The sequence below is a fragment of the Oryctolagus cuniculus genome, chromosome 9, assembly GCF_964237555.1.
Source record: "Oryctolagus cuniculus chromosome 9, mOryCun1.1, whole genome shotgun sequence".
Taxonomy (NCBI): Eukaryota; Metazoa; Chordata; class Mammalia; order Lagomorpha; family Leporidae; genus Oryctolagus; species Oryctolagus cuniculus.
The window spans coordinates 2,088,862-2,109,485 of record NC_091440.1 but is presented as its reverse complement, the minus strand read 5'-3'; the positions used below and the strand labels follow the sequence as shown (position 1 = coordinate 2,109,485).

The following is a 20,624-nucleotide window of genomic DNA, read 5'->3' as shown; positions in this document are numbered from 1 at the left end:
CTGTCCTGGTTTCTCCATGGTTTGACACTTTCTGTATTTCATCGTGAAGCATTGCTGTTAAAAGTACAACATGAAAAATGGATTTGTGGTTTTCCGTATAAAGCTGGTAGAATAGTGTTGAGGACGTTGGTTTATCGTACGGCATGTTGAGAGGAAGGGTGAGATACTTTCCCCTATAGATTCTTTTTTTTTAAAGATTTATTTTATTTATTTGAAAGAGTTACACAGAGAGGTAGAGACAGAAAGGTCTTCTCATTTGTTGGTTCACTCCCAAATGGCCGCAATGGCTGGAGCTGCGCCAAACTGAAGCCAGGAGCCAGGAGCTTCTTCCAGATCTCCCTCGTGGGTGCAGGGGCCCAAGCACTTGGGCCATCTTCCACTGCTTTCCCAGGCCATAGCAAAGAGCTGGATTGGAAGAGGAACAGCCAGGACTAGAACTGGCGCCCATATGGGATGCCAGTGCTTCAGGCCAGGGCTTTAACCCATTGTGCCACAGCGCCGGCCCCTCCCCTATAGATTCTAAAGCGTGTTGGGTGTTTGGTGTTCCCTTCCCCTGTGTCTCCCCCACACCTGGCCAGGTGGTGTCGGGGCTGTCTTGGTGAGCCAGCTGTCTCCCTCTCTCTCTACTGGGGACGTTTCAGAGGTCCCTTCCTGGGCCCCCCTTAGAGGTCTGATTTAGTTGGTCTGGGAGACGGCCATGCTTCTGGCCTCCACTCAGAGGGCCCTGAGAGGCCGGGAGCCAGCCAGCGCTCGGAGGGGGTGGGGGCTGGGGGCGTGGAGCGGCACCTGCCAGGGTGCCCGGGGATGCCAGGCGCATTTGTCCTGCATTGAGAGCTGGCCGGCCCCCGCCCCCAGCAGTTCAGGCCCTCACCTGCACACGGAGCCTCCTGTGCGAGTTCCAGCGAGGTGCCCCTCGTTCCTGAGCTGCAGGGGTCTGGTCTCGGGAGCAGGCTGCTGCCCTTCTCTGGGGGAGTGCTCCAGTGAGGACGCTCGTGGGCTCAGAGTGCGTGCCGGCCCTCCGTGGCTAGCGCTTGTCTCGTCCCATTGTTTTGTTTCCTGTTGAGAAATGTGTGTGCTCACCGAGGCTCTGATGTCATGTTGAAGCCCATTGGTGGGCAGCGCAGCCAGTCAGATGCTTCCTGGTATCCGAGTGAGAGCGAGCTGTACCCTGGAATAACAGGAAGCCTCGTCCATAGCATCCTGTTGCTCTGGGCTTTGTGGCTCGCCCGCTGGCCACCATGAAGGTTAGTAGAAGTTTATGTTCGTGTTTCTTTACTGGCTAACGCTGTAGCTCGAGTCCTCCAGGCTGTGGAATGAGACCTTAAATAACAGTTGGAAAAGTCAGGCCACCTTCTTTGCAGTTGAGGAACCTTTGTACTTTGCATGTGGGGAAGCTGAGGCCTGTTAAGGTTAATGATACTTTTTATTTTTTTAATAGTGACTTTTAGCTCATTTTTGTCACTTGAGATGAAAATGGATATTCATTTGTGTTGGAATTTCATCTTAAATCGTTGTTCGGCAGTGGCTGGCACTGATGGGGTTGTGCGGCCTGTCTGTTCACAGGGAGGGTCCGGGTCCTGGTCCTGTTGGAAATGGCGTCAGGGCACACGCCCAGGGCGCGAGGGCTCACGGCCGCCCTTGAGGCTGGGCCTTATGTAGGAGCTGTGGCTGCTGCAGTCTTGACAGTGGTGATCCGGTGGCCTCCTCCTCTTCTTTAAAAAAGCTATTCTGTTTATTTGAAAGGCAGAAAAGCAGAGCTCCCAGCCGCCGGTTCTTTCCCAGAAGCCTGTGCAGTCAGGGGTGGGCCAGGCTGAAGCAGGGACTGGAAACTCCGTCTGTTTTCCCTCCAGGGCTGTCCCGGGCCCTCCGACGGTGTGCATGACAGGAAGCAGGCTCTGGTGTGCGACGCGGGCGTCCCAGAGTGTCTATCTGTGCCGCCAGATGCCCGTCCTGTTTGCCTCTCTGAGCCAGTGTCCAGTTCTGTGGTCAACCATCAGCATCCCTCGGGACTGTTGGGCTTTCGTTTCAGACACTGTGGCGGGAGCCCGTAACTGGGGGTGACGCGTGGGTGAGAAGGCAGTGTTTGTCGGGCCTGGGCGGCTTCCCCTGGTGTCTCGCTGTGAGCGTCCCGTGCGGTGTGGCCTCCTGGGGTGTAGATGGACCGTGTAGCTCCCTGTCCAGTGTTCTGGGGCAGCCAGGCGGGAGCAGGGGGGCTGTCCAGGAAGTGAGATGAGTAAGAGTTAGCCAGGAAAACCCGCAGGAAGGGGAGGAGAAGCGAGTTCCTGGCTGGGGAGGGGCTGGCGGGAGGGAGGGCCGGGCAGGGGTGGTGCGCAGACCTAGCGAGAGCCCATTTGTTCATTTCTGCGTCGGTGAGGAGAAGCAGAGTAATGTGATGTGATAAACCTTTCGGTATCTAATGCCTCCCTCTGAGTTTTCATGATTGGGGCGTAGTTTGGATGACTTGACTACTACAGTTATGTTGGGAGCCGATGGTTGGTGATACAGAGTTGTCTGTAACGGTATTTGGAATGAGTGTGTGTTTTAACAGGTGTGTGCCCACACACTCCAGCTGTGACCTTCGGGGCTGGCTCATACTCTGTCTTCCCAGCTTGGGGAGGACTTCCATCGGAGTCCCAGGTCTCTGGACAGGCCTGGGGGGGGCGGGGTCACAGCCAAGGGGTCCTTGCCAGGTGTCCAGGGGTGGGTGTGTCCCTTGTCCCCACCTGGCCCTCCTCTGGGATCGTGTCTCCCGCCCTTCCCGATTGTCTTGCGTGACGCGCCATGCCCACAAAGGTCTGTCTTTCTTGGCTGTGAGGTCACCTCCTGGCCAACCTGCTCTCTGCAGCGTGCCGTGTGCCGTGCTCTGCCGCCTCTGCCTTAGCCAGGGAGCGTCTGCCCAGCTCCAGCTCTGGGCTGTGCCGAGCTGGGCAGGGCTGGCCCTGGGGCACAGGAAGCCGGTGGGAGGCCCAGGGTGTGACCCGTGCTTAGTGAGGGTCTGACCAGACAGCCTCCCCCAGGACTCCGGCCAGCCCGCTGCTCTCCCTGTCTCTGCTCCCATCTGGGGGTCCTGTCAGCTGCATCGCCCCTGTGTTGGGAGAGTGGCATTTGTCCTGCATCCCCAGAAGACGACTCTACTAATTTTGCCTGTTTAATTTTCCCTTTCAGACGTTTGATGCAAATGATTTGTATCAGGGGCAGAATTTTAACAAGGTCCTCAGTTCCCTAGTGACTCTAAATAAAGTGACAGCAGGTAAGACTCTTCTTTTAATTGAACTTTTAATTTAATGGAGCGGGAAGACGGGGTTGGGGGATGAGGGGGTTAGCAAGTGAATGAGGATTGAATTTAAAGTACGCATGCTTCTGCTGATTGCTTCTTTTGTTCCCTTAGCTCTCACCTTTTTTTCCTTATTAGAATAGAATGTTCCTTTTTGAAAAAAAGATCTATTCATTTATTTGAAAGGCAGATTTACAGAGAGAAGGAGAGACAGAGGCCTTCCTTCTGCTGGTTCCCTCCCCGAATGGCTGCGATGGCCAGGGCTGAGCCAGGTTGAAGCCAGGGGCCTGGAACGCCATCCGGGTCTCCCAGCTGGGTGGTGGGGTCCCAAGCACTTGGGCCATGGTCCGCTGCTTTCCCAGGCACAGCAGCAGGAAGCTGGAACGAAGTGGAGCAGGCAGGACTCCGACCGGCACCCGTGTGGGATGCCCACGTGGCCGGCAGGGCCTAAGCCCCTGAGGCACAGCGCCAGCCCGAGGGTGGGCCTGTAGGTCCCCTGAGGATGCTGAGAGGTCAGCTGAGAGCGTGACGAGACCAGGGTCCCTTCACGTGACGTGGCGGAGTGGAGCCCGAGGCGCCTCTCTCGGCTTTCCTGAGTTTGCAGTGTGGATGCTCACTCCAGGGGGCAGTGTGGTTCTGAGCTGTGCCGTGATGAGGGAGCGCGGCGGGCGCGCTGTCTGCCGAGGTGTGCCGGGGCTGGAGGCAGCAGAGACGGCGCTTTGCCTGCTCCGCGCCTGGCTGTTTCTAAGGGGGTGGGATGGGTGGAGCCCGTCTAGTGAGCCCTCAGACCACAGTGGGGACAGGGCCTGTTCTGCGTGGGCTCCCCACGGGCGGGCTCGGCTGTCCCATGGGCTGCGTGGCTATGGAAGGAAGAAGCCATAGTGACGCGTTCGTTTCCTGCTGACCTTGACGCATGAAAGTCACACATTAGGGCGGAGGTGAAGTGCCCGCATTGGAACGCACCTCTTCAGTTCTCCCCTACTTTTGTCCGGCCCTGCAGTTGGGGGGTGTGTGTGTGTGGGGGGGAGGCAGGACTGCCGTGGGCGGCACAGACTGGCTTCCTCAGCCCTGCTGGCACCCTGCTGCTGTCACGTCAGTGCCTGGCGAGAGGCGCTGGGGCTGAGAGCAGGGCACCCCGACACTGGGTGGACTTATCTAGGAAATAAGGATTTGAAGGGCCAGAGTACAGAGCTGGCTATAAACTATTAAAATCATCACACCTTTTGGCCGGCGCCACGGCTCACTAGGCTAATCCTCCGCCTAGCGGCGCCGGCACACCGGGTTCTAGTCCCGGTTTGGGGCGCCGGATTCTGTCCCGGTTGCCCCTCTTCCAGGCCAGCCCTCTGCTGTGGCCAGGGAGTGCAGTGGAGGATGGCCCAGGTGCTTGGGCCCTGCACCCCATGGGAGACCAGGAAAAGCACCTGGCTCCTGGCTCCTGCCATCGGATCAGCGCGGTGCGCCGGCCGCAGCGTGCCGGCCGCGGCGGCCATTGGAGGGTGAACCAACGGCAAAGGAAGACCTTTCTCTCTGTCTCTCTCTCTCACTGTCCACTCTGCCTGTCCAAAAAAAAAAAAAAAAAAAAAATAATCACACCTTTTGATAATGTTTGCAGACAAGTGTTTGTGGTGTGTTATAATTAATTAGACAGTGAGCTACCTTCTTTATCACTGCATTTTCAGAATGCTCGCTTCAGCCTGAGCAGACGTCAGGAAGAAAGTCACATATGTCCATGGGTGGGGACCGGCAGGCAAATTCAGCCGGAGACCATGGCAGACCCATGTTCCCCAGCCACATGGCCGTCTTACTGTGGCTGCTTAGACGCTGGTCTGTACCTCCACGGTTTGCATGACATAAAATGATTGGGAGGTCTCTGGTGGACGGGGACAAGTGTAGCACAGATCAGTCCACAGAGAGGTGAATTTGGCCCCTCTGCTTCTGTTGAGTGCTCTGGAGTTTGGCTTCTGGGGACACAGCTTTGAGTGTCACCATGGGTGCTTTCTGGGCGTGTGAACCGCGAGTGGAGGAGTTAGTCATTGTTGTGGGTCAAGACGAGAGTCGAGAGTCGGGAGAGGCTCGGGGCCGGGCTGGGCCTGTCGGCGGTCCGGCACGAGGCGCTGTGGCAGTCCCCTGAGGGGCGGGGGTGGGACGAGGCTGGGACCCTGCGGCTTGCAGAGCCGTGATGTGGTGCGGGAGCCTGGGTGTTCCTGGCAAAGGCGCGTGTGGAAGCCAGCATCGGCTGGGCGCCCTGGAGAGTGAGTGCCTCGGAGGACGAGGATTGCTGACTCTTCCGCTTGTTGAGTGGCCGCCCTCTCTGGCTTTGAAGCCCGTGGTGGAAGTGACGGTGTGTCCTTAGACCCTGACTCGACAGTGGGCTCAGCCTCTGCCAGGGTGCGGGGGCGGTCTGGGAGAGGGGAGCGGCTGTGTCGGCTGCCGCGTCGCCACGTCGCCACGGCTGAGTGCTGCGCTCTCCTCCTTCCCTGGGACGGGCGTGTGGTGGAAGCAGTCACCAGGCGTTCCACAGACGAGAGAGAGCCGAGAGACAGCTGCCTCTGGAGGGCGTCCGGGGAGCTGGCGGGCAGGAGTGCGAGTGTTTATGTCACGGTCAAGGGCGCTGCTCTGAGCACCGTGGCCACGGCTGGCGTTGCTGTGGTCCCGGGGTGTGGCCCTCGGGCTGCCCTGGCTTCAGGCTAGCGTGGCGTGGGTAGTTTCAGGCCTCCTCAGCCCCCTCCCCGCCATGGCTCTTTCAGACATTGGACTGGGAAGTGACTCCGTGTGTACGCGGCCCTCATCTCACCGGATCAAGTCTTTTGATTCCCTCGGATCCCAGCCTTCACACAGCCGGACTTCAAAATTGTTCCAGGGCCAGTATCGAAGTCTGGTAAGTTCAAGAGGCTCGGCTGCTTCCGTTCTCGTGTGTTTGGGGTTTGCGTGTGTGCAGCTGTGGTGCAAGGGTGTGCGTGCCTCTGCCAGCGCCGTGTGCACGCGCTGCCTGCCCGAGGAGTGCCCGGAGCACTTGTGAGTGAGCGCGTCAGAGCGCCGTGTGCACGCGCTGCCTGCCCGAGGAGTGCCCGGAGCACTTGTGAGTGAGCGCCGTGTGCACGCGCTGCCTGCCCGAGGAGTGCCCGGAGCACTTGTGAGTGAGCGCGTCAGAGCGCCGTGTGCACGCGCTGCCTGCCCGAGGAGTGCCCGGAGCACTTGTGAGTGAGCGCGTCAGAGCACCGTGTGCACGCGCTGCCTGCCCGAGGAGTGCCCGGAGCACTTGTGAGTGAGCGCGTCAGAGCGCCGTGTGCACGCGCTGCCTGCCCGAGGAGTGCCTGGAGCACTTGTGAGTGAGCGCCGTGTGCACGCGCTGCCTGCCTGAGGAGTTTGTGAGTGAGTGCGTCAGAGCGCCGTGTGCACGCGCTGCCTGCCCGAGGAGTGCCCGGAGCACTTGTGAGTGAGCGCGTCAGAGCGCCGTGTGCACGTGCTGCCTGCCCGAGGAGTGCCCGGAGCACTTGTGAGTGAGCGCCGTGTGCACGCGCTGCCTGCCCGAGGAGTGCCCGGAGCACTTGTGAGTGAGCGCCTCAGAGCGCCGTGTGCACGCGCTGCCTGCCCGAGGAGTGCCCGGAGCACTTGTGAGTGAGCGCGTCAGAGCGCCGTGTGCACGCGCTGCCTGCCCGAGGAGTGCCCGGAGCACTTGTGAGTGAGCGCCTCAGAGCGCCGTGTGCACGTCCGCTTGTGCCGGGTGGCAGTGCACGGGGAGGCGGGCGTGAGCCAGGGGACGGAGTCCCAGGGGCCTTGTCTTCGTGGGAGGGGCTGCCATGGCGGGCAGCAGTGAGGTGGGGGGCGCAGGCGGCTTCTCGCTTTGCCCCAGGAATGGTGGGAGGCCCCGTGCTGAGTCTGCAGAGCCCCCTGCTGCGGCCTCCAGGGCCCGAGCTTCCTGTGCGCTCACACCTGGCTGTCATGCTGGCCGCGCCCACGGGGCCGCGGGCAGTGTCTGAGCGTCCACGATGGAGGGCTGCTGAAAACTGAAAGTGGGCGGGGTCTGGCCGCACAGGGTCCTGGTGTGGAAAGGTGGGGGATGGGGAGGGGTCTGGCCGTCACAGGGTCCTGGTGTGGAAAGGTGGGGGGATGGGGAGGGGTCTGGCCGTCACAGGGTCCTGGTGTGGCAAGGTGGGGGATGGGGAGGGGTCTGGCCGTCACAGGGTCCTGGTGTGGAAAGGTGGGGGATGGGGAGGGGTCTGGCCGTCACAGGGTCCTGGTGTGGAAAGGTGGGGGATGGGGAGGGGTCTGGCCGTCACAGGGTCCTGGTGTGGAAAGGTGGGGGATGGGGCGGGGTCTGGCCGTCACAGGGTCCTGGTGTGGAAAGGTGGAGGGACGGGGAGGGGTCTGGCCGTCACAGGGTCCTGGTGTGGAAAGGTGGGGGGATGGGGAGGGGTCTGGTCGTCACAGGGTCCTGGTGTGGAAAGGTGGGGAGGTGGGGAGGGGTCTGGTCGTCACAGGGTCCTGGTGTGGAAAGGTGGGGAGGTGGGGAGGGGTCTGGTCGTCACAGGGTCCTGGTGTGGAAAGGTGGGGAGATGGGGAGGGGTCTGGCCGCACAGGGTCCTGGTGTGGAAAGGTGGGGGATGGGGAGGGGTCTGGTCGTCACAGGGTCCTGGTGTGGAAAGGTGGGGGATGGGGAGGGGTCTGGCCGCACAGGGTCCTGGTGTGGAAAGGTGGGGAGGTGGGGAGGGGTCTGGCCGTCACAGGGTCCTGGTGTGGAAAGGTGGGGGATGGGGAGGGGTCTGGCCGTCACAGGGTCCTGGTGTGGAAAGCTGGGGGATGGGGAGGGGTCTGGCCGTCACAGGGTCCTGGTGTGGAAAGGTGGGGAGGTGGGGAGGGGTCTGGCCGCACAGGGTCCAGTGCTCACTCTGCTCCGTCTGGCGCCAGGCGGTGTGACCGCGAGCTGTGTCCACTCCCGGGCCTCCGTCCTCAGCCGGCGTGCGGTCTGGGCATCTCGGTTCCCTTGCTGGAGGAACTCTGGCGTGATCTGTAGGGTGTCTGTCAGGGTGCCCAGGAGGAGGGACAGGCCAGCGGCTGTCAGCGCTGCGTTGCTATATGGAGCAGGCAAGGAGAGTGTCAGGGAACGTGTGTTCTGGGATTTGCCGCCTCACCCTCCCACCCGCCGCGGGCTTCGTCTGATTTTCTTGTTGAGGAGGGTAGACCGGATGGCACGTGTGTGCCTCTGAGTGCAGAAGGGTCAGTGTGTTCATGGAGGGAGGACCGGATGGCACGTGTGTGCCTCTGAGTGCAGTAGGGGTCAGTGTGTTCATGGAGGAGGACCGGATGGCACGTGTGTGCCTCTGAGTGCAGTAGGGGTCAGTATGTTCATGGAGGGAGGACCGGATGGCACGTGTGTGCCTCTGAGTGCAGTAGGGGTCACTGTGTTCATGGAGGGAGGACCGGATGGCACGTGTGTGCCTCTGAGTGCAGAAGGGTCAGTGTGTTCATGGAGGGTGCGGAGACGCCAGTGCAGGACGCGTTCTTGTGCTGCGGGAGAAGGCCCGGCGCTCCCGGCGCGCCCACCGCGTGTGGGCTCGGGACTGACCTGGGCGAGGCGTCTCTTAGAGCCCTTGCTGCCTTGCCCCAGGTCTCTCTCTCTCTGGTTTACTTCTCCTGTTGTGGAGTGGTTGTCTTGGATTGAGAATCATTCATGATGACGCAAGGCTGGCGAAGTGTCGAAGGCGTAGGGGGCTCCCTGGGGAGGCACCCGTTTCTCTAGTTCTGCCTGTGTCTGATGGTTTGTGGGGAAAACATTACACTAAAAGGCAACCTGTAGCTTCCCAAGCACCCTCTTGTGGTCTGACTGAAGTACAGTCAGCTTGGCGGGTGTAGAAATCGGAATTAGAAGCTGCTTCCCGAGCAAGGGAATTTCAGTTTTATTTCAGTTTGTGATCTCCCACCTGCTGGTTCAGTTCCCAGTGGCCGCAAGGCCGGGGCTGAGCAGAGGCCAAAGCCAGCAGTCAGGAACCCAGTCCAGGACTCCCAAGCGGGTGGCAGGAACCCACCTCCCAGCACTGTCCCCCGTCCTCCAGGGTCGAGCCAGCAGTGAGGTGCAGGGTGCCTCCTGGGGTCAGGACGTCAGGGTGCTGTTTGCAGGTCCTCTGCGCGGGTTCCTTGTCACCCGCACCTCTCAGAGCCTCTGCCTGAGCCGCCCTGCGGAGCTGAGGTTCACGGTTTAACCTGCAGAGCCGGCGTCTCCCTGCGCAGGGCCCTGCAAGTTCTGACCTCACAGTGCCGCTCCCTCCTGCACTGACGGCCTGCTTTCTTCTTGTCTTGTCTTCCCTGTGCGCGCTTTGCTTCCCCGTCCCCTCCCCTCCCTCCCCTCCCCCCTTCCTCTTCTCCCTCTTTCCCCTCTCTTCCCCTTCCCTTCCCCTCCCTCCCCTCCCCCTCTTCCCTTCCCTCCTTCCCCTCCTCTTCCCTTCCCCCTCCCTCCCTCCTTCTTCCCTTCCCTCCTTCCCCTCCTCTTCCCCTCCCCTCCCTCCCTCTCCCCTCTCCTCCCTCCTCTTCCCCTCCCCTCCCTCCCTCTCCCCTCCCCTTCCCCCTCCCTCCCTCTCCCCTCTCCTTCCTTCCCTTCCCTCCCCTTCCCCCTCCCTCCCTCTCCCCTCTCCTTCCTTCCCTTCCCTCCCCTTCCCCCTCCCTCCCTCTCCCCTCCCCTCCCTCCCTCTCCCCTCTCCTTCCTTCCCTTCCTTCCCCTTCCCCCTCCCTCCCTCTCCCCTCCCCTTCCCTCCCTCCCTCTCTCCTTCCCCTCCCTCATTTAGTTTTGTCTTTTCTTTCCAGATTGCTTTATTGGAAAGGCAGCATGTCGGAGAGGGAGGGGGCGAGGGACAGAGAGTCCTCCCGGCCACTGGTTCGCTCCGCAGATGCCACAGCAGCCGGGTCTGGCAAGGCTGAAGCCAGGAGCTCCATCTGGGTCTCACGTGGATGGCAGGATCCCGAGACCCTGAGCCATGTTCTGCTGCCTTCTCAGGCAGTCAGCAGGAGCTGGGTGGGGAGTGCGTGCTTTCTCGGATGCGCTGAGCTGAGCCCTTTCCCCTGCTCTGCTCTGGGTGGGCTTCTCACCCCAGTGTGCCAGGCTCTGGCTGCACGTGGGCCTGGGAGATTGAGGGCATGGTTTCTCTCATAGGTACGGCGTGGCCACCTCCTTCTTCATTCTTAAACAAGGTTTATTTGTTTATTTGAAAGACAGAGTCACAGGGAGAGAAAAAGAGAGAGAGATGTCGATCTTCCGTCCACTGGTTCACTCCCCAGATGATCGCAACAACTGGGGCTGGGCCAGGCCGAAGCCAGGAGCCTGGGCTCCATCCAGGTCTCCCCCATGGCTGCAGGGGCCCAAGCACCTGGGCCATCTCCTGCTGCTTTCCCAGGCCATAGAGGGAGCTGGATGGAAGTGAGCAGCCGGGACTCCAGCCAGCGCCCAGATGGGGTGCCGGCATCGCGGGCACTGGCTTAACCCTCTGCGCCACAGTGCCGTGCCCGGTTTTTCAGCCTTAGGATTCTTGCAGTGCTCCTGGAATTCCTGCTGTCTCGCCATCGCTGAGTGCAGTGCTGTCGCAGGCCGGGAGCGGTGACGTCTGCCATCCTTTGTGTCTCACTCAACAGTGCCTTCACCTCCAGAGCAGGTCCTCTCCCTGAGGCCCCGCTGCCCCAGGACCAGGGACCCGGCCTGCTCGGCTCACGGCACTTGTCAATGGGCTGCTTTAGTGCTGGCCCCAGGCTTGCTAGAAAGTCATTCCAAACTGTTCCATCTCTCCACTTCCGCCGTGCGGCACTGTGCTCTGTTTCACCAGTTCCGAGACTTCTGACTCGCCGTGGGTGCTTTGCCTTCATTCAGTTGTGTGTGGTGCACAGGAGCTCCTGGGCGTTGCCTGCTTGCTGGCGTTTAGAGTGGATGGACTGCGTGAGGAGGAGACGGGTGCAGAGCAGGGCGACTGTCATGCCCTGCTCAGGGTTCCTGGGCTTCCCAGGGCAGTGGGGGGTGGGGCAGAGACTTGATGAAGGTCCCGGGGGTTCAGTAGGATAGGGCAGGGCGGGGGCTGTGTGCTGTGTTTGCTGCATGGGGCGCTGCTTCCCTTTGATGGCTGTGGGGGGGAGCTGTCTGCAGGGCCTCCCATTACTGACACGTTGACGTGTAGCATGCAGCTAGAAAGTCACACGTGTGGTGTTTGCAGCGGGCAGGTTTTATGTGGGCACCTTCCCGCTGGCTGTGCGCTGGCCGTGCCTGCGCCCTCCCGGCCTGTTACTGGGGAGATGACTTGCTGGCTGCCTCTGGGTGCGCTCGCTGGGGCCGACTGCTGCCCAGCCCCTGTCTGCACCGTTTCAGCAGCTCCTGCGGAAGCGAAGGAACATAGCCCACGTGGCCAAGCTTCCTGTCCCTCCCAGCTGCAGCGGGTGGCGGAGCTCGTGTGGGAGTGTCCCCCTGCCAGCCCGACAGGTGCCTTAGAGGGACGTATGCCAAAGTGATTGATGACAGCTGCGTGTCCTGCCACGCGGGGGATTTGTTGAACAGAAATGGGAACGGATTTCAGGTGGCTGCTGCACTCTGTGGCCTTTTTCCTGCTCCTGCCTCACCCACGCGCTGCCCTGTCCTTTGGGCGTGTCCTCCCGGCCCGTGCTGGGACAGCGCAGGGCCTGTGCTTGCCCTGGGGCTGCAGGTGAAACGTGCTCACCTCCCATGTCATTCCTGGTGTCCTGTCCGCCTGCATCCCTGCCTGCCTGGTCCCAGTGCTTGGCGCTGAGCTGGAGCGGCTGGGGTCCGGCCGCAGGGTTTTCCCGGGGCGCCTGGACCTTCGTGGGGAGAGGCTGCGGCTGCGTGCTTGTTCTCCCGTTGCTCTCTGCAGGCTGTTTGCTTGTGGATGTCGGCGCCAGGACTACCGCACGCGTTTGTGTGTGTGGGTGTGTGTAAAGATTTCTTTGAAAGGCAGAGTTGGGGTGGGGGAGAGCTAGAGAGAGAGATGGATCTTCACTCCCCACATGGCCTCAACAGCCAGAACTGCTTCCAGTCGCCCACCTGGGTGCAGCGCCCGTTTTCCGCTGCTTGCCCAGGTGCATTCGCAGGGAGCTGGATCAGAAGTGGAGCAGCCGGGACTCGAACCGGTGCCATAGGGGATGGCAGTGTTGCAGGCAGTGGCTTCCCCTGCTGTGCCACAGCGCAGGCCCCTGGGAGTGTCTTCTGCAGAGCCAGGGTCAGGTGGGCAGTGGAGGGGCAGGCCTGAGCCTCCCGTGGGTGGGCTTTATCCACCGGCCGGGGCCTGCGTCTGAGCGGACTCTGCCGGCTGCCGCTCTGAGCTCTGTGCTGGCTAGACCTGCATCAGACCTTCCACTTGGTGCTATGTTACTCCTGAATTGTTAGGCATTTGCAACGGGCCCTTCTACCCGCCGTTCAGACAGGGATGCCGTGGCGTGATGCCGTCGGCTGGGTGTCTTCTGAGCCTCTCCCGTCGGAGCTGAGTGGAGTCTTTCCTAGTCTGTGAGTAGTGATGGGCACGTGTGCCTGGTTTAAAACTCCAGCGAGTTCTCTGAGACTTGCTTTCAGGAACAAGAGAACAGGAGCCACGGCCACTTGGAGCCTTTTCTGCTGGTTCTTCGGTATCCGCCTGTTTGTCTCTAAATAAGACGCCCCTCTGGGTAATGTCCGTGTGCGAGGGCTCCCCCGTGCACCCCTGCGCCCCCTACTCTCAGGACACCCCCAGCGCCGTCTCCCTCTGGCTGCGGTTGGATGCAGGAGGAGGTTGTGCCAGGACCCAGCGAATAGCCATGCGGTCTTGTCCCTCCCTCGGACCCTTGTGCTTTGTGGGGTTGGTGATGCTCAGGTTAGCTGAGGATCTCTCCGTGTCCAGGTGAGTGTCTACGTCCACTGCTGCCCAGGGCTCTCTGGAGGCGGGCCTGCTTGCGCCTTGCTGGGCATGTCCCCCCGTGCTGCATGTGCTTCCTCCTCCCCGAGATGCCCGTCACGGGGATCCCTGCGCAGTGAGGAAGGACGCCGGGGCGGTGGATGGTTCAGATCCGCGTCTGTGGGTGGCTTTTCGTCCTCATAGTAAGACCTGTTCGTCCTCAGGGTTCAGACGTCTGTTATGCTGTGGCTTTAGGTTTATGCTGTTTGGGGTTCACTCAGGTTCCTGAGTGTTTATGTCTTTCGCCAAATTTGGGATTCTTCTGCCGCGTCTCTTGAGCCTGCTCCTGAGATGAGAAGTCAGAGCTGACCCGTTACTCCCCCAGTGCCCGGAGCCGCGCCGTTCACCGCTGTCCTCTGTGTTAGGAGGACCTGGGGAGGATCTGAGGGGGAGGATGGGGGGGACCTGGGGGGACAAGGGGATCCTGGGAGGAACTGGGGGGACTTGAGGGGAGGATAGGGGGATGAGGGGACCTAAGGGGACCCTGGGAGGACCTGGGGGGACTTGAGGAGGACTTGGGGGGACTGGGGAGGACCTGGGGGAAGACTTGGGGGAAGATCTGGGAGGGACCTGGAGGGGACCTGGGGAGGACCTGGGGGAGAACTGGGGGGGGGGACCTGGGGAGGACTTAGAGGAGGACCTGGGGGGGATTTGGGGAGCAGCTGGGGGGGATCTGAGGGGACCTGGGAGGACGTGGGAGGACCTGGGGAGGACTGGGGGAGGACTGGGGGGGGGGCTGGGCAGGATTGAGATCGCTTCCTGATCCCTTTGCACTGGCTGCCGGAACCCTCTCCCCGACCCCAGCGGCCGCCCATCTTCTCATTCCAGGTCTGCTTCTCTGGCTGTTCCCAGTGTCTGGCAGCCCCTTGGGAGAGAGCAGCGGGGGTGCTGGGTCCCGTTTCCCTCTGCTCTGCCAGCAGACCACCACCCGGGTGGTGTGTGCAGTGGTCCTGGCCTTCTGGGCGGCTCTGGAGACAGCTTCCTCTCCCGAGCCCTTCCCCTGCTGGTGGGCAGGGGCTTCTGTGGGCCTCGAGTAGCTGGCGCTGGAGAGTGGAGCTGTGCTGGGCCTGCGCCTCAGCCCCCCCACCCCCCCCCCCCAGGTGGTAGAGGGCTAGGTGCTGGCTGTGTGGGCAGATAGGGCTCTGCTGCCGCCTGGTGGTGGGGTGGTGGCTGGCACTCCCTGCCTGATTTGCTGGTGTCCTGGTCCCTGTTGACACCTGCTGTCAGTGGTCGGGGTGGGGACGAGATGCATGGTTCCTGCCAGTGCCGTGAAGGGCTTTGCATGGGTGAGGAGGACTGGGACTCGAGCCCCACCGGGGCCTGCTTGGCGGCCCCTTTCCTGCTCCTTTGGCCAGCGAGGGGCTGCTCTTGGGGATGGTTTGTCTGCTTCCACTGGCCGTTTCAGCCCCCAGCCTCTGCAGAGCCCCTTCTGCTGCCCCCTCTGCAAGCGAGGGCGGTGCGTGCTGCCCCTCTGCGAGCGAGGGCGGTGCGTGCTGCCCCTCTGCGAGCGAGGGCGGTGCTGCTGCCCCTCTGCGAGCGAGGGAGGTGCTGCTGCCCCTCTGCGAGTGAGGGAGGTGCTGCTGCCCCCTCTGCGAGCGAGGGCGGTGCGTGCTGCCCCTCTGCGAGCGAGGGAGGTGCTGCTGCCCCTCTGCGAGTGAGGGAGGTGCTGCTGCCCCCTCTGCGAGTGAGGGAGGTGCTGCTGCCCCTCTGCGAGCGAGGGCGGTGTGTGCTCCCTGAGAGGGATGCAGGTCAGCAGTAGGCAGAGACAGAATGGCAGTTGCCAGAGCTGGTGTGCGTTCGGGGAAGCGAGGCCTGTTAGGTGCTGTCGGTGGGGGGTCTCCCTGGTGGGGGGGACAGCTTAGAAACAGGGACGTGCTCCCTCGGGACCCCTGCAGACATGACATCCGTGGACGCTCAAGTCCCTGATAGCTAGCCCAGTGCAGATGCTGTGCTGTGCCTGTGGTGCAGTGTCCCCCAAGGCCCTCGGGCCCCCCGTTGGCTGGGGTCTGTGCACGCACGGCTTGTTGGTGGGGAGGCTGCTGGTGTGGTCCTTGTGCGCTCTGAGTTGGACGCAAGGTGCAGGCTTGCTCACGGCCACACTCGGGTAGGCGCTTGCGTGCTTTTAATGCAGCCCTGGTTCGCGAAACATGAGAAACACGTCTACAGTGCACAGAAAAATACTGAAAATAACCAGACAATCCAATAGTGTAGAGCCGAGTCGTGCTGCAGGCACAGAGCGTGGTATTGTAAGTAATGTTAGAGAGATAACCGCAGCACGTTGACGCTTTGGTACATCGTAATGAGCATGATCCTGGGTGTGTCTGAGTGTGTGTGTGTGGACGTGTGCGGCAGGGCCAGTGGCGCAGAGTAAGACCTTTCCCGGCCACTGAGAGCGTTTCTCTGGGGGCTGGGCTGGGGGGAGGGAAAGCTTCTGACCCGTCTTCATTTTCCTCCTGCTGGGTGTTGGAGAGTTTCTAACAGTCGCACGAAGTGTTTTATACGGAAGTGGATGACACCGTGTGGTTTCTCTGCTGTTCCCCTGTTTTTAAGGACATGACGGATAACAGCAACAGTCAGCTGATCGTCCGGGCGAAGTTCAATTTCCAGCAGACCAACGAGGATGAACTGTCCTTTTCAAAGGGGGACGTCATCCATGTCACGCGTGTGGAAGAAGGAGGCTGGTGGGAGGGCACGCACAACGGCAGGACGGGCTGGTTCCCCAGCAACTATGTGCGCGAGATCAAGCCCAGCGGTAAGCGGTGGCGGCCCTGCCCGCGCTGTTCTGGTGGGAGGGGAGCAGTGGGCGGGGGGGGTCCCAGCGGGACTTGATGTGGGAGACCCGGGTCATAGGGGAGACTGGAGTTTTGCCCAACCCCACACTGGCTCTCCAGTCTGAACGAGCCTCGTCTGCCTTGGCGACGTTTCCCACAGTCGAGAAGGCGTCTCAGACCTGTTACCTGTGCTGTCCTGCCGACAGGTGTGTGCCATGATGTTCTTTTTCAGGGCCAGCGTCTGAAACAAACCTGAAATGCACTTGGCTGTGCTCTGTATCTGAGGGCTGTGTGTGTTGTCTACAGGGTGTAGACGTGTTGTGAGTGAACAGTGTATGTGTGTACTGTGTGTACTGGTGTAGACGTGTTGAATGAACAGTATAAGTGTGTGTACAGGTGTAGATGTGAATGATCAGTGTAAGTGTGTACAGGTGTAGACGTGTTGTGAGTGAGCAGTGTAGTGTGTACGGATGTAGACATGATGTGAGTAGTGTAGTGTGTATGGGTGTAGACGTGTTGTGAGCATGTACAGGTGTAGACGTGATGTGAGTAGTGTAGTGTGTACAGGTGTAGACGTGTTATGAGCATGTACAGGTGTAGACGTGATGTGAGTAGTGTAGTGTGTACAGGTGTAGACGTGTTGTGAGTGAGCAGTGTAGTGTGTACGGATGTAGACATGATATGAGTAGTGTAGTGTGTATGGGTGTAGATGTGTTGTGAGCAGTGTAGTGTGTACAGGTATAGATGTGTTGTGAACGAGCAGTGTAGTGTGTACAGGTGTAGACGTGTTATGAGCATGTACAGGTGTAGACGTGATGTGAGTAGTGTAGTGTGTACAGGTGTAGACGTGTTGTGAGCAGTGTAGTGTGTACAGGTGTAGACGTGTTGTGAGTGTGTATGGGTGTAGATGTGTTGTGAGCAGTGTAGTGTGTACAGGTGTGGACGTGATGTGAGCAGTGTAGTGTGTACGGATGTAGACATGATATGAGTAGTGTAGTGTGTATGGGTGTAGACGTGTTGTGAGCAGTGTAGTGTGTACAGGTATAGATGTGTTGTGAACGAGCAGTGTAGTGTGTACAGGTGTAGACGTGATGTGAGCATGTACAGGTGTAGACGTGATGGGAGTAGTGTAGTGTGTACAGGTGTAGACGTGTTGTGAGCAGTGTAGTGTGTACAGGTGTGGACGTGATGTGAGCAGTGTAGTGTGTACAGGTGTAGACGTGTTGTGAGCCGAGAGTACTCTGCAGGGGCCACACCGACCCTGCGACCGGCAGCTTGGGCCGGGGAGCCCCTGGTTCAGTGGGTGCATTTTCCGCCTGTTGGTAGCGTGCCGCTCTACAGGTGCTTTATCCGGCAGCGCAGCCCGGGGAGTGGCCTCTGGGGAGTGGCCGTTCTGCAGCTACCTGAGCGCGGTGGACCTGGGTGCTGGGTCAGGCGTGAAGGGCGTGCTGTGTGGATTTCCTCTGCAGCAGTCGAGGGTGGAAGTTGAGGGTCACGGTGACGTCCGTGTCAGACCGTGTGCAGCGTGTGGCCGTCTCCCTTGGAGCAGCTTTCCTGTTCTGACGAGTATGTTTGACTGATGTTGGACTGTAACGTGCAGTCTAAATAGTGCTGAGTTTTCAAAAACGAAACGTGGTGCCAGGTTCAAAATATATGGCTCCTGACGGCGGTCACGGCAGGTTGACGGCCTTGTGAAGTGAGAACACTGGGAGCTCCAGTGGAGGGTTTCTCTTCTGCATTTCATTGTGATTGGTTTGGTTTACAGACGCTGTGGGCGGGACAGGCTGCGATCCATGATGGCGACGCTGTGGGCGGGACAGGCTGCGATCCATGATGGCGACGCTGTGGGCGGGACAGGCTGCGATCCATGATGGTGACGCTGTGGGCGGGACAGGCTGCGATCCATGATGGCGACGCTGTGGGAGGGACAGGCTGCAATCTATGATGGCAGTGGTTTTGGGCTGCTCGTCTCCAGGTGGCCCAGGTGCTCCCTCTGCTTGCCTGGGCCCTGGGCGCCGTCCGTGGTTAGAGGGGAGGTGAGAGTGCTGTGGGCACGCTCCCTCCTGACGTGGTTTCCTGTCTGAGGTGGCACCTCCTGGGGGCCGGTGTCTCCGGGAGTCTCTGGTGTCTCCGGGAGTCTCTGCTACTGGCGTGTATCTGATACCAGCCTGCTGTTCTGAGCGTGCACAGCCTCCTGTGAGTGCATCCCTGCTACTCTGTGAAGCCCGGGGGTTCTTCCTTGTTGGTGTACAGGGTGTGTACAGGTGTAGACGTGTTGTGAGTGAGCAGTGTACGTGTGTACAGGTGTAGATGTGTTAGTGAGCAGTGTGTGTACAGGTGTAGACATGTGAGTGAGCAGTGTGTGTGCAGGGTGTAGACATGTTGTGAGTGAACAGTGTGAGTGTGTGTACAGGTGTAGACGTGTTGTGAGTGAGCAGTGTGTGTGTACCGGTGTAGACGTGTTGTGAGTGAGCAGTGTGTGTACAGGTGTAGACATGTTGTGAGTGAGCAGTGTCAGTGTGTGCAGGGTGTAGACGTGTTGTGAGTGAACAGTGTGAGTGTGTGTACTGGTGTAGACGTGTTGTGAGTGAGCAGTGTGTGTGTACCGGTGTAGACGTGTTGTGAGTGAGCAGTGTGTGTGCAGGGTGTAGACGTGTTGTGAGTGAACAGTGTGAGTGTGTGTACTGGTGTAGACGTGTTGTGAGTGAGCAGTGTCAGTGTGTACCGGTGTAGATGTGTTGTGAGTGAGCAGTGTCAGTGTGTGCAGGGTGTAGACGTGTTGTGAGTAAAGTGTGTGTGTACCAGTGTAGACGTGTTGTGAGTGAGCAGTGTGTGTACAGGTGTAGACATGTTGTGAGTGAGCAGTGTCAGTATGTGTGTGCAGAGTGTAGACGTGTTGTGAGTGAACAGTGTGAGTGTGTGTACTGGTGTAGACGTGTTGTGAGTGAGCAGTGTGTGTACAGGTGTAGACATGTTGTGAGTGAGCAGTGTCAGTGTGTGCAGGGTGTAGACGTGTTGTGAGTGAACAGTGTGAGTGTGTGTACTGGTGTAGACATGTTGTGAGCAGTGTGTGTACAAGTGTAGACGTGTTGTGAGTGAGCAGTGTGTGTGTACCGGTGTAGACATGTTGTGAGTGAGCAGTGTGTGTACAGGTATAGACGTGTTGTGAGTAAAGTGTGTGTGTACCGGTGTAGACGTGTTGTGAGTGAGCAGTGTGTGTACAGGTGTAGACATGTGAGTGAACAGTGTCAGTGTGCACAGGGTGTAGAAGTGCTGTGAGTGAACAGTGTCTGTGTGCAAGGTGTAGACGTGCTGTGAGTGAGCAGTCTCTCTACAGGGTGTAGACGTGTTGTGAGTGAACAGTGTAAGTATGTACAAGTGTGGACATGTGAGCAGTGTGTGTACAGATGTAGACATGTGAGTGAACAGTGTCAGTGTGCACAGGGTGTAGAAGTGTTGTGAGTGAGCAGTGTCAGTGTGTGTGCAGGGTGTAGAGACGTGCTGTGAGTGAGCAGTCTGTACAGGGTGTAGACGTGTTGTGAGTGAGCAGTGTTGTGTGATGGTTACCGCATTTCCTGAGCTCAAGGGAGACGCGAGGAGGCGAGAAGCAGCCAGGCCCTCTGGCTGTGCAGGCCGCTGGGGAAGGAGTGTCCGTGAGGCTGAGTCCGCGTGTGGCCGGGTCTCAGCGCTGTTCCTTAGAGAGCAGACTTCCTGGTGGGTGGCAAGGACGTAATTCGGGGCAGAAAGCCCACCAGGCGTGGTTGGGCACTCAGCATTAGGCACAGAGTGGTCCCGATGGGTGGTTCGGAGTCTGTTGGAACGTGGAAGAAGTATTCCTGCGGGTTAACATCCCACGCTTGCACTCGCTCACGGGCTGCCTTCATGGTGCGTCACGGTGCGCGGTGGGTGCGTTCTGACGGTGGCCAGGTGCGTCGCGGTGTGCGGTGGGCGCATTCTGTGACGGTGGCCAGGTGCATCACGGTGCGCGGTGGGCACATTCTGTGATGGTGGCCAGGTGCGTCGCGGTGTGCGGTGGGCGCGTTCTGTGATGATGGCCAGGTGCATCGCGGTGCGCGGTGGGCGCGTTCTGTGACGGTGGCCAGGTGCGTCGCGGTGTGCGGTGGGCGCGTTCTGTGACGGTGGCCAGGTGCGTCGCGATGGGCACATTCTGTGACGGTGGCCAGGTGCATCACGGTGTGCGATGGGTACATTCTGTGACGGTGGCCTGGTGCATCGCGGTGTGCGGTGGGTACGTTCTGTGACGGTGGCCTGGTGCATCGCGGTGTGCGGTGGGTACGTTCTGTGATGGTGGCCAGGTGCATCGCGGTGCGCGGTGGGTGGGAGTTCCCGTGTAGCATGGCCGGGAAGGTGCCGGAGGGCCGTGGTGACGGGAGCTCAGCCTGGGAGAGTGTGTGTGGTGTCTGCGTTAGTGTGCAGTTGTCCATTCGCATGCTAAAGGGAGGGAAGATGGAGGCACAGGGACAGCATTTTCAGAGAAAGGTTGGGAGTTACTGCCAGCAGGTCATCACTTAGAGACCTAGGGGCATGCGTGACAAGGCCACCGGGACCTCGCGGGAAAGGGGCGTGGCATTCAGGAAACCGGCCGGCCAGCAGAGGGACTGGTGACTGGACTCCACAAAGGCACCCCCTATGCGTGAAGCAGGCAGG

The 20,624-nt window shown here is 60.1% G+C and overlaps 1 protein-coding gene and 1 long non-coding RNA gene across 10 annotated transcripts in view; one reads left to right on the top strand and one right to left on the bottom strand.

The window, feature by feature from the left end:
* ARHGEF7 (Rho guanine nucleotide exchange factor 7) overlaps nt 1-20,624 on the top strand; it is a 171,967-nt gene that overhangs the window by 69,091 nt on the left and 82,252 nt on the right. For 7 of the 9 annotated variants that reach the window (XM_070048561.1, XM_070048562.1, XM_070048559.1 and 4 more), the window contains 3 exons: nt 3,166-3,250; nt 6,022-6,152; nt 15,736-15,937. In XM_070048561.1, coding sequence (XP_069904662.1) covers nt 3,166-3,250; nt 6,022-6,152; nt 15,736-15,937 — 418 coding nt within the window. Of the gene's footprint in view, nt 1-1,150; nt 1,245-3,165; nt 3,251-6,021; nt 6,153-15,735; nt 15,938-20,624 lie in introns of those variants that run through there. The other 2 variants (XM_070048563.1, XM_070048565.1) reach the window with 2 other exon arrangements.
* LOC138843747 (uncharacterized) lies at nt 184-1,134 on the bottom strand. The gene is made up of 2 exons (XR_011378698.1): nt 872-1,134; nt 184-405 (listed from the first exon to the last, which is right to left on the bottom strand). It is a non-coding gene; the product is annotated as an uncharacterized lncRNA (long non-coding RNA).